The 17373-nt window shown below is 41.0% G+C and overlaps 3 protein-coding genes across 8 annotated transcripts in view; 1 reads left to right on the top strand and 2 right to left on the bottom strand.

Moving 5' to 3' along the window:
- The window catches only part of PAICS (phosphoribosylaminoimidazole carboxylase and phosphoribosylaminoimidazolesuccinocarboxamide synthase), a 50389-nt gene that overhangs the window by 11043 nt on the left and 21973 nt on the right, over window positions 1–17373 (bottom strand). For all 4 annotated transcript variants that reach the window (XM_064367366.1, XM_064367377.1, XM_012441051.3 and 1 more), the window contains exons 7-11: window positions 12534–12600; window positions 7086–7283; window positions 4452–4630; window positions 3043–3222; window positions 2832–2945 (exon numbers count right to left, since the gene is read on the bottom strand). In XM_064367366.1, coding sequence (XP_064223436.1) covers window positions 2832–2945; window positions 3043–3222; window positions 4452–4630; window positions 7086–7283; window positions 12534–12600 — 738 coding nt within the window. The remainder of the gene's footprint in view (window positions 1–2831; window positions 2946–3042; window positions 3223–4451; window positions 4631–7085; window positions 7284–12533; window positions 12601–17373) is intronic.
- Window positions 3–1759, bottom strand: LOC105709237 (probable ribosome biogenesis protein RLP24). Its single transcript, XM_012441059.3, has one exon. The coding sequence runs from the start codon at window positions 1491–1493 to the stop codon at window positions 1002–1004; it is 492 nt and encodes a 163-aa protein (XP_012296482.1). The 5' UTR covers window positions 1494–1759; the 3' UTR covers window positions 3–1001.
- PPAT (phosphoribosyl pyrophosphate amidotransferase) overlaps window positions 13273–17373 on the top strand; it is a 42808-nt gene continuing 38707 nt past the window's right edge. For 2 of the 3 annotated variants that reach the window (XM_012441058.2, XM_012441057.2), the window contains exon 1: window positions 13287–13539. In XM_012441058.2, coding sequence (XP_012296481.1) covers window positions 13412–13539 — 128 coding nt within the window. In that variant the 5' untranslated portion in view covers window positions 13287–13411. Of the gene's footprint in view, window positions 13540–17373 lie in introns of all 3 variants that reach the window. The other variant, XM_012441056.2, reaches the window with a different exon arrangement.

Genomic DNA, 17373 nt, shown 5'->3' with positions numbered 1-17373 from the left:
CAAGTATCTCTTGCTACCTGAAACTATTTAGTTTCTGAGTTTTGGGGAGGGATTTAAAGAGTTTTGTATAGCAAGGGTTACTTCTGAAAATGCATCTTTTCACTTCCTGAATTAAACTAGAGGAAGTTCCATAGTAAAGTATACTTTTATTTTCTTTTTTTTAACTTTTTGAATGGTTTTATTTTATGTGCAAATAATGAACAGATGTTGTACCCATAAATTCTACTTTCCAAAAACAGGAGCTTTTTAAAAGAAAACCACGTAACTTTTAAAAGGCATTGGGATTTCTCTGCTTCTAGATCATTGGTAGGCTAGAAAAATAAAGTTTGTTCTACTAGAATCACAAGTTGGAACTGAGTATTCTCCAAAGTGGAAATTCTAGAGTGTAGTGTCACTCCAGGCAAAGAGTATTCAGTTCTCATCCCCAACATCCAAAACTACCTATGAGAAGGGTTAAACCAGGTCAAAACAGTCCAGCACAATTCGGCTTCATCAAACAATATCATTATGCTCTTCTGAGATGCAAATAAACCAAAACAGGAAATACTAAAATCAAAATAGTATTTGACACTGTCAAACAAATTGTTATTTCCTTGTCATATCCCCTCTTCTATAACATTAATAAAGGGAGTATTTTAATGCAAAGAATATTTTATTTTATACATCACTAACCATGAATTTTTGCCATTACTTATTATACAAAGGCTGCCCTGTACCATTATCCAAATGGAATCAGCATTTTACATCCACAATTCACTTCTACAGTTATAAGCAGAATTTTCATGATTTACGTAAGTACATCTGTCAGTGAAGATTTAACACTGAGATGCAATGTAACATCAGTAATATCTGATGTTTTATAGATGGCAATGTAGAAAAGATATATTTTAATCACTTTTCATTTAAGTGACCTTATGTAAAAAATAAACTAATAATTTAGCAGTTCCAAGTGTCCAAAGGGTATTTTCAAATGCACATAAAAGAAATGGTTACAGAGATTTTTAAGAAGCGTCTTCCATATCCACATCCTCTTGCAACTGCTGTACCATTTTCTCTTCCAAATGTTTCCCTTTGCCTGCAAGAGGGGCTCGGATGAGATGGATGTTTTGCTTGACTTCTTTGATATCCTGAACTTTCTGTAGCTCTTTATTTTTCTTCAGTCTGTTCATTATAAATTTAGCTTGGCGTTTCTGTTTGATCTCTTCAACTCTCTTCATTGCATCAATAGTTTTATTCCATAGCTCTCGCTGGTATTTGATAGGTTCATTTCTACGCTTTTCAAATTCAAATGAATTATCCACTGTAAGCTCTTTACCAGCTGCTTTCCGGAATGCTTTGGTCCACCTAAGTTTGCGAGGATTGCGCTTCTTTTTAAAGTTTTTATGACATTTAGATTTACAAAATCTGAACACCTTGCAATCGTTGCGTACGAACATCATCCCGTGGCCAGGGTAGATGGGCCCGGAACAGAAATAACACTTCTCGATACGCATTTTGAACCCGCGTGGGTCCCCACTGACCAAACGCCAAGCTTCGGGGGAAGTGACCTACTTTTATTTTCATTTAAGTGTTTTCTGTACTGGTAAGTACAATTAATTGCCTTGATAATTCTTATAAAGTATAGAAAGGGTCTTGCTCTAATTTTTTAAATTTTATTTTACTTTAAGTTCTAGATACATGTGCAGAATGTGCAGGTTTGTTACATAGGTATACATGTGCCATGATAGTTTGCTGCACCTATCAACCCATCATCTAGGTTTTAAGCCCCATATGCATTAGGTTATTTGTCCTAATGCTCTCCCTCCCCTTGCTCCCCACCCCCTGACAGGCCCCAGTGTGTGTTGTTTCCTTCCCTGTGTCTATGTGTTTTCATTATTCAACTCCCACTTATGAGTGAGAATATGCAGTGTTTGGTTTTCTGTTCCTGTGTTAGTTTGCTGAGGATGATGGCTCCAGCTTCACCCACGTCCTTGGAAAGGACATTATTTCATTCTTCTTTATGGTTGCATAGTATTCTATGGTGTGCATGTACCACATTTTCATTATCCAGCCTATCATTGATGGGCATTTGAGTTGGTTTTATGCCTTTGCTATTGTAAACAGTGCTGCAATAAACTACGTTTTCATAGAATGATTTATATTCCTTTGGGTATATACCCAGTAAAGGGATTGCTGGGTCAAATGGTATTTCTGGTTCTAGATCCTTGAGGAATTACCACACTGTCTTCCACAATGGCTGAACTAATTTGCATTCCCACCAACAGTGTAAAAGCTTTTCTATTTCTCCACAGCCTCACCAGCATCTACTGTTTCCTGACTTTTTAATAATAGCCATTCTGACTGGCGTGAGATGGTATCTCATTGTGGTTTTGATTTGCATTTCTCTAATGATCAGTGGTGATGAACTTTTTTTCATGTTTGTTGGCTGCATAAATGTCTTCTTTTGAGAAGTGTCTTTTGTTTTTTATAGGAGCAGAAATGGAGCCTGGTAACATTCAGGAGACTTGGGATAGAGTCCAGATCTGTCCCTGACTCTAAATAATGACGAAGATACCCATCTTCTTAAGATACTTAGTTTTCATTTAGCCAAAGGTAGTACTTGCTGTTATTGTGAGAATTTAATTAAGATAATAAATGAGACATTTGCTTCATAAATGTAAATTATTATTCCTATTATTCTTATATTAGGATACCAGAGATATTTATCTTTAAAAATAAACATCAATCAACAAATCAGGTTCTTATCATTTGGAATAATAATTTGCTTTTCTCCTTTCTCCTCTGTCTCAGCTTGATCTCAAAAAGGATAAAAGACCTGAAGCATTATCTACCTGTTTGTCTTTCTGTTGGCTTCGATCTCCTGATGGCCAGAGTCTCCAGGAATCATTATCGATAACATCAGCAAGAACAATTTCTTTGGTGGTTACATCAACACCAAATTCAATCTGGAAACAGTATATCAACAAAGTTTTCAAAACCTATTCTATGAAAACATTTCTCAACTATAACCTTTACTTTCAAATCCCATTATTTTATCTGTACCTTCATATCAACCAGAGTACAATTCTGGGGCAACCAGGATTTCTCCAGTATTTCAAAAATAGCCTGTGTAGCATGACTCATGATATCCACTTCAGTTTGGCCTATAACAAGTCCAGCAAAGCAAAATTTTGCAGCAATCAGCTGTTGCTCAGACCACTGTGGGTCATTATTGGCATCATCCTGTGAATAAAGTATAGTAGTACAATTAACTTAACTCTAAAATTTTTAAACTTTTCAGAAAAACTAACATCTTTTTCACCTTAAGCATGAACTCCTTAGAAATTTTCAGCCAAGTGCAATGGCTCACACTGTAATCCCAATAATTTAGGAGGCTGAGGCAGGAGGATCACTTCAGCCTATGAGTTCAAGAGCAGCCTAGGCCACAAAGTGAGACACCTAAAGAAATTTTTTGTTTACGATACCCTTTAATTCAAAGCAATTATTACTCTTCTTTTTTTTTTTCCCTAGTTAGCTCCTGCAAGCAGAAAAAACTATTACTGTTAATTTGTCTACTCTCAATAATACTTTAAAATTCAAAGTATTTAGGTGAGTAACGTATTCCAGGTCACAAAGTATTTTAAAGAATTTGACCTCTCTCTATAAACCAATTGAAACAGAATTTAAATTCGTGATTTTTGATTTCCCTTAGTAGCAGTCATCAGACATGACAGGAAGGCCAAAGCACATTTTAATCGATCAGATCTTTCCAAAACCGCAGTTCTCATAACCTCCTGACCTCACTTTTTATTAGAATTTACACAGGACTACAATTTTTTAGGGACATTATTTGATAATTCAAGAGACCTCAGACAAAGTAAAGAGGTAAGTGAAAAAATGAAATAATTTCATTTTATTCTAAGCAGTGTCCCAACTTTATATGACCATATCTTTAATAAATTCTTGATCTATATAATCAAAATACACACGTTATGTAACTTATTGATTAAAAAGCAACACTGATATTGCTTCTCAAGCAGATCTATGCTTAATATAAATCAAGATGGTTAAAGCAGTAAAGCCTATAAAAATTCATAACCACTGATTCCTACAACCTTTATATATTTTCACTTAAAAGAGACATTGTTAGTATAGTTTTCCTGTATTAGAATATAAAGTGATTTCAACTAAATTAAAAAAAATTAGTTAAATGTTGTCTCTTCTTCCTGTCTCTTCTTGGTTCAAAGGTAAGTAGATTTTCAGATGCTTTCTTTTAAAATTTGATTTATCACTGCTAATGGAAGTGTACATTATTGACATATTAGCAACTAGATACAATATACATTTTGGAATGACATTGGCAATACCAAAATATCAAAAACTTTGCTTTAATATTTAAACATTAGATTTTCTTATTATAAATTTATTGCTGTGTTATAGTAAGACATAAAATAGAGGCATAAGATAATTACCTTGAAAAACAACTCCACTTTAGGTGGGTAAAACTTATATCCTTCCTTGACACCAGGATTTCTTTTGAGAAAAGAACCAGTTGCTATTCTTCTGCAAACCCATTCAATTGGAATCATTTCACACTGGGGTGCAATGAAAGCTGTCTCCCCACATTTTCTGGTGAAGGCAGTTTTAATACCTATATATTGATAATTACATAAGGTTTAATGGAATTCCTAATATGTACCCTAAAACTAGTCTATTTAGAAATTTAATTAGTTTCACAGTACTAGACATAAAATCTGGAAAGTATCTTTCAACATTTCCTGTGAACCAATTAAGTTTTAGCTATGTTAAATGCCAAATAAAGTAGTTTAAAGATAATTATTGGAGTATTTCATTTAGGTAACCATCCTTCCCTGTTCACCTGGGCACAGGACTCTCAGAGTTAAAACAGATAAAGTCCTGGACAAATATAACACAACTAAGTCACTCTAATTTACTTGTTATAAAGTTCTGGAAATGGATAATGGGATGAGTGTAAGTACATTGTGAAAATACATTGAATAAGCAAACAAAAATTTGGGCTTTATCTCCCATTACTTAATATAATCCTGTAGCTATGTGGAACTACCAGCGGTACCCAGAAACTAATCTTCTGACTGCTAACATTTTAAAGGGTTAAGCACTCTAAAAGTTTAAGTGGATGGAGAGAGATAAAACTTGGGAAGCAAAAGATTGGTAGAACAGACCAGGTGAGGTGGCTCACACCTGTAATCTCAGCACTTTGGTAGGCCAAGGTGGGTGGATCACCTAGGTCAGCAGTTTGAGACCAGCATGGCCAATACAGTGAAACCCCGTCTCTACTAAAAATACAAAAATTAGCTGGGCATGGTAGCACACACCTGTAATCCCAGCTACTGGGGAGGCTGAGGTATGAGAATCACTTGAACCCAGGAAACAGAGATTGCAGTGAGCCAAGATTGTGCCAATGCACTCCAGCCTGGGCAACAAAGCAAGAATCAATCAATCAATCAATCAATTGAACACTTATCTGTATTGCAAAAGAAACCTAAAATTAATTTGATGCTCTCTTTAGAAATTACATCATTCATTGGGAAACCATCAACCAAGAAACCTTGAGATAAAAATCTTAGATTCTGTGACTTAGGAACTCTGGAAGATCCTTTAAATTTATAGTAATACACTCACTTTCACATCATAGAGGGATTTATGATGTAGGTGACAATCCAGGTTTGCAATTAAATTTTTTTCACATTAACCAAAATTGTGAAATAGGATACTCTGGAATAGACAAAACTACTCCAGGAATGCACTGACAATGAATTTAAATTGCATTACCTTGCTATATTGTGGAAGGCAGGTACAGCTAACTTAACTGAAAGCAAAAGCATTAAATGCCCTTTTGAATTTAAGAAAGATTAGTGCTGCTAGAAACTCTAAGAAATGAAAGGGCAGGCCAGGCACGGTGGCTCAAGCCTGTAATCCCAGCACTTTGGGAGGCTGAGGCGGGTGGATCACGAGGTCGAGAGATCCAGACCATCCTGGTCAACATGGTGAAACCCCGTCTCTACTAATACAAAAAATTAGCTGGGCATGGTGGCGCGTGCCTGTAATCCCAGCTACTCAGGAGGCTGAGGCAGGAGAATTGCCTGAACCCAGGAGGCGGAGGTTGCGGTGAGCCGAGATCGCGCCATTGCACTCCAGCCTGGGTAACGAGCAAAACTCCGTCTCAAAAAAAAAAAAAAAAGAAATGAAAGGGCAACTGGGAATATTGAAATTAAAAGTAAGGAAAGTTATTATGAAATTACAACTGGCAAGAATGATAAAGAACAAAGCTTTTATTTCATAGGTAAGGCTTCAAAAAATCATTTGGTTGAATGATCCAAAGCAATGAGGCTGTTTACACTGTGGGGAAAGAGTTCAAATCTTTTCCTAGTTGAAATTTCATATACTACAGACCAACCAGCCACTGAATGAATCCCTGCAGAAAAACCCTTTATCCTAATTTCCTTTGCTTTGCTCCAAATACACACCACACAATGTTCTGATCTTCATTTGGTCTTTAGAATCTATTTCTCTACTGAAAATAGAGCCTTTATTTGGCTTTTGAACAGGAGGGCACTCTGGAATTTTAGTTCAAATCTCTCACTTGGGGAATGGCAGGAGAAGGTTTGGTTGCTGTCTTCAAATACTTTTCAGGGCTTTCAAGTGGAAGAGAAATTTGAAATTCTGTATTATCTCCCAGAGGCAGAACAAAGATCATTTGTATAGAACTGCAGGGGGTAAATTTCAGTTCATCTGTTAGAACTGCTTAACATTAAAATGGGTTTCCTTCACAGTTAAATTCCTTAAGACTGAAGATGGCCTTGGAGAGGTAAGCTGCATAGAGAGCGTATGTGCCAATAAAGATTACAGCAAACTTGTTAAGATTCGTTTTAATTCAATAACACTAATAATTCCAAACCAAATAAAGTGTGGTTGTGAAGTTTGAGTTCTTAGTTTGATTTAAATTCACTTAGCTTGTGAGACATCTGCAAACATGTTGTTAACCTTAAAGCCAACTTCCTGTGAAAAACATCAATGTGCTTACCAGAGAAGGTGGGAGGGGTGACTGTGAGGGAGCTGCTTACCTGTTTCCTGTAACAACTGAAAAATACAACTGGTGATTTTATTTGAGATTGCAGCTTTTCCTTCCAGGTGATTCTTTCTAGCTGCATTTCCTGCTGTAATCTGGTCCTTGGACTGCAGGAGGACTTTTCCTGGACTATCTAACAATTCGTAGACTTCTTTTGTTTTACCCTCATACAGTTTTTTACCAATGTTCAGTACTGTGGAAATAAAATGGAAATAGATCACAATTCAGAAAGAAATTTCCTAAATACTGAAGACTAAGTCATCTAGAATGATGATTCATTAAATATACAGTGATTAAGTAATATTAAAAATTAAATCATCCGCAATGTATTTCTCATATATCATTACATTTGATTCACATAATTTTGTGAAGAATTTTAATTATGTAAATAATTATAGAAATTAGTAAAGCAGAAACCAAAAAGGCTGAGGGTCATGTAGTTAGGAAATATAAGAGCTAGATAAAATTCTAACTCCTCTGACATCAAATCCTGTCCTCTTTCCACTATTAACCTACCTCTAATGGCAGAACCGAACTAGAATTAAAATTAAGACACATTAAAAGTAACGTAAATATACCAGTATTTTCATAGACACACTCACAATATAGTTTTGAGTAGCTTGCAGGAAAAAAAATGTGATTTTCGCTGATACTTGCTTTTTTGCAGGCAAAATGGGAACATTCAGCCAGATGGGTTTCTTGATTTCAAGTTAATATTCAAGGAGGCATACCATTCCATTGAAGTTAGCCCATTTGGAAGCACCACTCTCTATTTCTTAATGCCCCCATTAACCCTTTCTCTTCACTAACAGTTTTAAGAAATTGTGAGGAAGTGAGCACAAAGGAATCCAATGTTGATGCTGATCACAAGAACTAAGAAGTACATGAAAGGATGATTTAGAGAAAGATTAAAAATAATAGATGTGGCCGGGCGCGGTGGCTCAAGCCTGTAATCCCAGCACTTTGGGAGGCCGAGACGGGTGGATCACGAGGTCAAGAGATTGAGACCGTTCTGGTCAACATGGTGAAACCCCGTCTCTACTAATACAAAAAATTAGCTGGGCATGGTGGCGCGTGCCTGTAATCCCAGCTACTCAGGAGGCTGAGGCAGGAGAATTGCCTGAACCCAGGAGGCGGAGGTTGCGGTGAGCCGTGATCGCGCCATTGCACTCCAGCCTGGGTAACGAGCGAAACTCCGCCTCAAAAAAAAAAAAAATAAAATAATAGATGTTTTGGAACTTAAAATTTCCAAAGGGAGAAATCAGCCCTCATGCCCTCAGAACACTCTCAGTAACAACATTTCCCCAATGTATCCATGTGCCAAGGGATATGCCAGTAAATAAGAATCCCTGCTCTCAAGAGACCTGAGTCTGAGGGAAGTTGATATTAAACAAGACATCATAATAACAGAATGCAATAAATACAGACTACGGGACTAGTCTAGACATTAGAAAAGGAAGTCTACAAGAAAGTGACATGTTGCGACCTGAAGAATGATCAAAATTTAGCCAAAAGAGAAAAAGGGGTGGGTAGTGTTGATGAATAATAAATACAAGGTGGTCAAAGTGGATTGCAGAACTTCAGTCTGATTGGAGCTGGAGCTCTGGGTATATGTACATTGCTGTTGAGCAGGGAAGGGGTGGGGACTGCAACTAAGTTGTAGAAAAGAATGGCAGGAGACAAGACTTAGGAATTGGACAGGGGCCACATCACCAGCTAGTGGAGGTAACCATTAAATAGTTATAATTTAGTTAACAGTTGCCACTATAGGGCACCTAACCTAGAGGATGAATCCCTACTCTCCCTAATGTAATGCCTAGACTCACTGACATGGTTAAAAAGTCCCTTCAAGATACAGCCCTGGCTTACTGCTCCAAACTCTTATTTGTCTATTTCCTATCTAGAACTCCAACATCTTTAATTCTTACAGAACCTTCCTCCTAGGGCTTCTGACAATTTCTTCTTTCCCAGGCCTGGAAAACTTCCCTCCATTTTGCTACACATCCTTCTGGTTTCACAAGCCATGCTGATTGAGTTTAGACTTGAACCTAAGAAGAGCTATAAGGCTTTTAAGTGCTGAAGCAAAATGGTATTTGGAAAGATCATTATGCCTTCTGTAAGGACAATGAAGGGAGGAAGGGTTGGGTGAACAAAAATTAGAGCCTGGGAGACCAGTTAGGATGCTGTTGCAGTAACTTGAACAAGAAAGGTCCTGGCCAGGTGCAGTGGCTCATATCTGGAATCTCAGCACGTTAGGAAGCCCAGGTGGGCAGACTACTTTAGCTCAAGAGTTCAAGACCAGCCTGGGCAACATGGCAAAACCCCATCTCTACCAAAAATACAGAAATTAGCCCAGCATGGTGGTGCGTGCCTGTAGTCCCAGCTACTTGGGGAGGTCAAGGCTGCAGTGGGCCAAGATTGCGCTATTTCACTCAAATCTGGGTAACAGAGTGAGACCCTGTCAAAAAAAAAAAAAAAAAAGAAATGTCTTGGTTTAAGGAAAGAGTACTGGGCAAAGATGCAAGATATTTAAGGTAGTAGCTTTGAGAATTCAGCATGGAGGATAAAAGAGAGGGAAGAGTATAGAGCAGTGAGCCATGCGCAGTGGCTTACGCCTGCGATTCCAGCACTTTGGGAGGCTGAGGTGGGCGGATCACTTGAGGTTAAGAGTTTAAGACCAACCTGATCAACATGGTGAAACCCTGTCTCTACTAAAAATACAAAAAATAGCCAGATGCCATGCTGTGTGCCTGTAATCCCAGCTACTCAGGAGGCTGAGGCAAGAGAATTGCTTGAACCCAGGAGGTGGAGGTTGCAGTGAGCGAAGATCGTGCCACAGCACTCTAACCTGGGCTAGAGAGTGAGACTCTGTCTCAAGGAAAAATAAAAGTACCCAGGGCAGATAAAGAAATTAACATTTATATAAATTAATATAAAATAAGCCTGGCAAAGTTTGTATCGAATGCCCCTCCCCTTAATTTAGTTGAATCTGTATTACTTAGCCATTAAATAGGGTAGGAATTTTAATTAACAGGTGGAAGCAACATAAGATTATATGTGACATATGCTACCAGTGCCAAAATGATGGCTACAAATTTGTAGATGAATTCAGAAAAGATTGATGAGGACTAAAAATGGTTCATGGAATTGAAATTTAAGAGTCTGTAAAAGCAAAAAGCATTCAGAAAATTCTAGGACTCTGCTGTCCAATAAGGCCAGTCGCTAGAAATGAGGCTATTACAAGTTGAGATGTGATTTAAGTGTTAAAATATATCCTACATTTGATATGAAAAAAATGCAAAATACCTAAAGTTTTTCATCTTGACTACATGCTGAAATGTATCTTGTGTATATAGGGTTAAATATATTAAAACTGGCTCACGTCTGTAATCCCAGCACTTTGGGAGGCCGAGGCGGGCAGATCACTTGAGGTCGGGAGTTCGAGACCAGCTTGGCCAACAAGGCAAAACCCCTTCTCTACTTAAAATACAAAAATTAGCAGGGTGTGGTGGTGTGCGCCTGTAATCCCAGCTACTCCGGAAGCTGAGGTAGGAAATTGCTTGAACCAGGGAGGCAGAGGTTGCAGTGAGCCAAGATCATACCACTGTACTCCAGCCTGGGCCACAGAGTAAGACTCTGCCCTCCGCCAAAAAAAACCCACAAAGAACACATATATGTATATATATGTGTGTGTGTGTCTATATATATAGACACACACAAACGCATTACACCAGTTTTTTTTTTTTTTTTTTTGGTTTTTAAAATGTGGCTCCTAAGATAAATTTACATTATATTTCCATTAGCCAGCAATGCTCTGGGGAAAACATAAATAAAATGTATATAACGAAAAGCAAACTTTGATGAATTAACCTGACTGGAACATAAGCTAAGGATTCACGTTAGAGAAAAATGAATGTTAGGGGTGAAGAGGTAGAAAGGACAGCAATATTCAGGATTTGAAAGAAAAGGCATTTCAGACTGGATTTAACATCTCTAGAGACGCCATGAAACACTTTTACCTTTTAGAGACCATAAAAGTGACATTTTAGAAAAATCAACCTGCCAATAGTATGCAAAATGGAAAGAAGTAGAAGAGCAAAGATTTTAGAGATTTGCCAGTTTAGAGGTACAGGACCATGATTGCAAGAAACACTCTGGGTCCAATGCCTTGATTTTAGGGAGTTAATAATATCATCTGAATCTTTTTTGCTGAGTCTACAACTTTTGAAAGTCTAAATTCAGTTACTTTCTATGTGGAAAAGAATGTACCGACCAGCCAACACAAGCAATTTGGTTCACTACATTTATGGTAATTGGGTGTGTGGAACAAACCAACGTTTTTTGTTTGTTTGTTTTGTTTTTCCAGCATTAATAGCAAGAACAATCTTTCCTGAGGATCTGACCACCTCGGGACAAACTGATAGCGAAACTTTGTAAATTTGATCAATCCAAAGTCGAAGCAAGCAAACTTCCTTTGCCTGAGGGTTTTGGAGTTCTCCAAAGCCATCATGGCATCAAAGCCTACGTCAACGCGCACGCACACGTGCGCACACACATCCCTGACAGCAAAGACTACTTAAACGCGCGCGCCCACACACACACACACACACACACACACACACACACTACTTACACACACAACCCCCAAGCTCTCGTGGCATCAAAGACCTCAGCGCGCGCGCACGCACACACACACACCTCCATGGCATCAGACTACTTACACACACGCGCACATGCACACACTCTCTCTCTCGTTTTTTATTTTTCTTTTTTTGAGGCGGAGTCTCGCTTTGTTGCCCAGGCTGGAGTGCAGTAGTGCCATCTCGGTTCAGTGCAACCTCTGCCTCCGGGTTCAAGCGATTCTCTTGCCTCAGCCTCCCAAGTAGCTGGGATTACAGGCACCCGCCACCATGCCCGGCGAATTTTTTGTATTTTTAATAGAGACGGGGTTTCGCCATGTTGGCTACGCTGATCTCGAACTCCTTGACCTCAGCTGATCCGCCCGCCTCGGCCTCCCAAAGTGCTGGGATTACAGGCGTGAGTCACCGCTCCTGGCCTCTAGATAGGTTTTTCAAAAGTTTCAATTATTAACCTTCTTAGAAACGTCATTAACCTAACGGGCAAAGCAAGACTCAGGTTTGACGAATCAACACCAGATTTGCTTCTATTTTGCAATAGCTATTGATTATCAATAATACTTCCAGGCACTTTTCCAACCCCGCTATTTCTCGTTCTCCTCTGCTTTGTTGCTCCTAGGCAGCAGAGTAAGTTCAGGGAGGCCCAGGACCGCCTGGGCCATGTGAGCGCCCGCACGGAGGCCTGGAGGCGCAGCCGCAGGGAGTCCGGACAGAGCTCCGGGGCTCGCAAGTGGCCGCGAGCTCACGCCCAGCTCACGGCCGGGGGGTCAAGGAGACCATGGAGGGCCGGGACCCCTGTTACTTACCCTCAGCTGTCGCCATTATCCTGAGTGGGCTGAGGGCTGCGACCGCGCCGGGAAGCGAGGCAGAACTCTAGAAAAGAGGGGTGGTCAGAGAGGCTCGCGGGGAGGAGAAGGAGGGGCGGCCCACAGACACGCCCCCTAGCGGGGACGCGCGACCCTGCGCCACTCTCTTCCAGCACCGCGACAATTGCCGAACCCAGAGGGGTCTAAGCAAAGACTGGAACGTGGACCTCTGAAGAAAGCACTACCCGCAGGCTTCCCGCCGCGCAGGCGCAGCGACTCAACCCCGCCTCCGGGCCGCCCCGCGCTGGCGCAGTGCCCCGACAGGCGAAAAGTGGCGCGCACTGGCGGCCCCTCCCCACTCGGCGGAAGCTCGCATACCCTGGCCCTTTCTCGGCTGCGGGAGCGGCTCAGAGGTTGGAGCGTACCAAGTCGTGATTGCCTGGGGGAGGCATGTGGGGAAGGGCATATGAAAGCTAAATGCTCTGAAAGAGAAGTGACGTTAAATCCGTTATTCCCATTACGCTAGTCTTCGGTGCTGGAAAATAACGGAGATTTCCACGTGCAGCTAATACGGCTTTCCAGACAGCTCTTAGGGGAGGGCTAGCTCCACCCTACAGCATCCGTGGCCCCGCCCCTCAGCCGCGGGGCCGCCCCTCCGCCCTCGCCCGTTGGTGGGCTCGGAGGGGGCGTGGCAGGGCCGAGCTGGCCACACCCACCTAGGGACAGAGCGCGCCGCCGCAGTTGCTGGAGCCAGCCTCGGGAAAGGAAGCACCCGTCGTGAGCGCGAGCTTCTGAGCCCCGCGGGCCGACCTGGCAGCTGGTTGGTCCTTTAACCTTGGCCGCAGCGGCAGATCTCTCCACGTGCTTTCGGCGGCGACATGGAGCTAGAAGAGTTGGGGATCCGAGAGGAATGTGGCGTGTTTGGGTGTATCGCCTCAGGAGAGTGGCCCACGCAGCTGGATGTACCGCATGTGATCACTCTGGGACTCGTGGGGCTGCAGCACCGGTGAGCAACAGGGTAGGGGTGGTGGGGGCGTGAGTCTTCATCTTTTGGAACCGCTTCCCGCAGTCGGCGTTCTCGTGAGCGTCGAGGGCTGGGAGGACCTACCTCTCTGACCTGAACTTGTAGCCGGCTGTGGCATCGACCTGGTTGCCTAGGTGGGCACGTGGGGCGCCTCGTTTTCAGGAACTTTAGCCTGTCCTACCCACCTTTCCAGCCTCTCATGCCCTTCAGGGGCTCTCTCCTTCCCCGCCCCCCGGTCTGTGCATCCCTCCAGAGGCTGCCCAGCTTGTAAGGCTGTGGTTTGCTTGGTCTAGCTGGGTCAGGGCTCCTTCCCCACTGCTTGCGGGTTCTAATCTCCCCGAGCCTGTGGCTGCTCCTGTAACAGGTTAGTGTGGCGTGGTGGCCGGTCCAGGTCCTACAACACCTAAAGGTTTTCGCGCGGGGCCTCCAACCACCACAAGCTTTTGTTTGCAGTGGCAGAGCTATTGAGCAGATGATGGATTTGAAAGTAGTTATCGCTATGGGAACTTGAGGATCCTAGACTTAAGACCCATGGAAAGATGACTAGTTGATGTTGAAAAGGACTACCGGTAGTAGATGTCAAATAAATTAAGTGAAAATAAACCAACCATAGGGAATAGTGCATCTGGAAAAGATTCATTGGTAGACGTTTTACCTAATGAATGAAAACGTTAGTAATAAGATGACAAAAAGTAACTCCCTTCTTCAAAAGGGGAGTAGTGTCTCTGACAAGATCCATACACTTGATTTTGAAAAATTGAGAGATCCCTTTTAGTTAAAAAAAAAAAAGTTTACTCTGGGATCTTTCCTTTTCTTACTCCCTGACTTAACTGGAAGTTAATATAAATTATTACTCTAGGGTAAGAGACACAAACCTGGGTTTGATACTCTCACTGAAAGTATTACAAAGTTTCCATAAGGTAATACAGTAATAACAACATCTAGTACAGTTAAGGAACTTGGCAATAACACTTAACAGCAAAATGGGTGCAACATGTATAAATGCATTCCAAATGATTAGCTTTCCTTCAACCAAACTTAAATTAGAAGTACTTTTTGCTACTTTCCTTGTCCTAAATACTTGAATTTCAGTTTCACATTTTATGTTTACTGTAGAACTGAGAATCTAGGATGCATCAAAAAGAATATTTTTAACTTGCATAACTCCAATCTTGGATAATTATGGGTTGACCATAATAGATTTCTTTAAAAAAACCACACACACATACAATGAGAGGATTAGTTACATAATCCAAGGAGAAAGTAAACTCTTGATTACATGGTAGTTCTGAGCAACATTAGTTTGTAAGATTCTTAGAAGTTATCGCCTGTGGTGGTGGCTCACGCCTGTAATCCCAGCACTTTGGGAGGCTAAGGCGGGCGCGGATCATGAGGTCAAGAGATCAAGACCATCCTCACCAACATGGTAAAATCCCGTCTCTACTAAAAATATGAAAATTAGCTTGTAGTGTTTTTGGATATTCTGTCATGGAAGTGGGGGAGAATCTATAGGTCTTTAGGGTTGCTTGGTGGTCTATCGAAAATATATATGAACTGTTCTCCACTATATTTACTTTTTTGCCAAAGTTATTCAGGAAGTTTTCATCCCCCTTTCTTCTCCCCTTTAAATATGTGCCTGAAGAAAAAGAGGCTTTTTTTGTTTTTGAGACCAAGTCTCACTCTGTTGCCCAGGCTGGAGTGCAGTGTGGCAATCTTGGCTCACCGCAACCTCTGCCTCCTGGGTTCAAGGGATTGTCCTGCCTCAGCCTCCTGACTTGCTGGGATTATGCACCACCACGCTTGGCTCATTTTTGCATTTTTAGTAGAGACAGAGTTTCATCATGTCAGGCTGGTCTCGAACTGCTGACCTCGTGATCTGCCTGCCTGGATTTCCCAAAGTGCTGGGATTACAGGCATGAGCTACCATGCCCGGTTGGGTTTTTTTTTTTAATGAATACAATTTGATTCCTGGTTACCTGTATCTGTTTTCTACAGTTACTTTTCTGTGAAAGAATTACAAGATTAAGTAATACCAGATAAGGACAAAAATGGTTTTGAGGAACAAATGTATTACTGAAAAACAATTTAAAATTTTTCTTGTGTAGGCTTAGAATCATTAAGGTGTGCAAAGAGGGCTGGTTCTCACCCATAATCCAATTCAATTCAAAATTTTACATGAGCTAAAGTGTTCATCCTTTGGGAAGACTGATTCTGATTGGAAGAACAATGAAACTCCCTTGTATCTTGGAAACACAATTATCTGCTGCTCTAAACTGATGGATAAGGGCCAGAATAAAACTAAGAACTAACCTTTTGTTTCTTTTTTTGAGACAGGGCCTTGCTCTGTTGTGCAGGCTGGAGTCCAGTGGTGCCACCTTGGCTCACTGCAACCTCCACCTCCTGGGTTCAAGCTATTCTTGTGCCTCAGTCTCCCGAGTAGCTGGAATTTAAGGCGTGTTCCACCACACCTGGCTAATATTTGTAGTAAAGACTGGGTTTCGCCTTGTTGGCCAGGCTGGTCTCTAACTGCTGGCCTCAAGTGATCCTCCCACCTAGGCCTCCCGAAGTGCTGGGATTACGGGCGTGAGCCATGTCACCCCGCCAGAACTAACATTTTTGTATGGCATTGAATCTAGGAACGTCAAAACTAGAGCCTAGTTAGGTTGTCATAGCTTAATAGTAGTTTAGTTACATATATGTGTGTGTGTGTGTGTGTGTGTGTGTGTGTGTGTGTGTGTGTGTATATATATATAGTGTACCCTGAGAGGTGGTGGTCTGTTGCAGAAAGCTGTTTCCACTTTCTCACCCTCATTCACTTACTGGTTAGTTTTAAAACAACTGCAAAAAGGTTTAATTGGGTTATTTTTCCTTTTTGATGAAGGAATTTATTTTTTATACATTATCTTCTTTTTTTTTTTTTTTTTTAGACAGGGTCTCACTTTGTCACCTAGGCTGGAGTGCAGTGGCATGATCTCAGCTCACTGCAACCTCCACTTCCCAGGTTCAAGCGATTCTCGTGCCTCAGCCTCCTGAGTAGCTGGGATTACAGGCACCTACTGCCACACTTGGCTAATTTTTGTATTTTTAGTAGAGATGGGGTTTCACCATCTTGACTAGTCTGGTCTCAAACTCCTGGCCTAAGTGATCCACCCACCTCAGCCTCCTAAAGTGCTAGGATTACAGGTGTGAGCCACCATGCCTGGGCAACTTTATCTTTAAGAAGGTGGAATCTAGAAGGTGAGATTTCTTCTACTTTTGCTTTGTATTTGGTTCAGTTTTTTGTCTTGGGCATAATCTAATCTAAAATATTTAGTCCTGGAGTTAACAGAATACCTGGAAGGTATATTAACCTATTTCATATAAAAATAGAGTATCAATTAGTAAACAGCCATGCACTGGATATTTAACTGAGATGGGTTCATCCAGATGTACTACCCCTTTTTAGTAATTCTGGCTATCTTCAGAGTTATTCTGTAGCTTTGCTTTCTGGAGGGGAATTTTCAAATGTCCTTTTAGCTGTAAACTGTGCATGCATGTGTTGTGGGTATGTTCACGTCAGATTCATATAATCACATGCTGTTTTGGTCCTGAAAATATCATCTCAGTAGTTTGCAGAGTTCTGAACAAACGAGACATCCCTTCTTAGAGTAAACATATTCATTTTTAAAACACAGTCACATTTTATGGAGACTAGAATGGCCTGGACATATTTGAAGATTCCTTAGATTTATCCCATGAATCAGCTAGTTAGCCTTTCCTTGATTCATTATGAAATAAGCATACCCTTCCCTTCAGTGAATTATCACTTCTCTGGGT

Source organism: Aotus nancymaae, unplaced genomic scaffold (genome assembly GCF_030222135.1).
Source record: "Aotus nancymaae isolate 86718 unplaced genomic scaffold, 86718_ANA_hifiasm-v0.15.2.pri h1tg000006l, whole genome shotgun sequence".
Classification (NCBI taxonomy): domain Eukaryota; kingdom Metazoa; phylum Chordata; class Mammalia; order Primates; family Aotidae; genus Aotus; species Aotus nancymaae.
The sequence above is the reverse complement of the archived record's forward strand: the minus strand, read 5'-3'. Positions and strand labels throughout refer to the sequence as shown.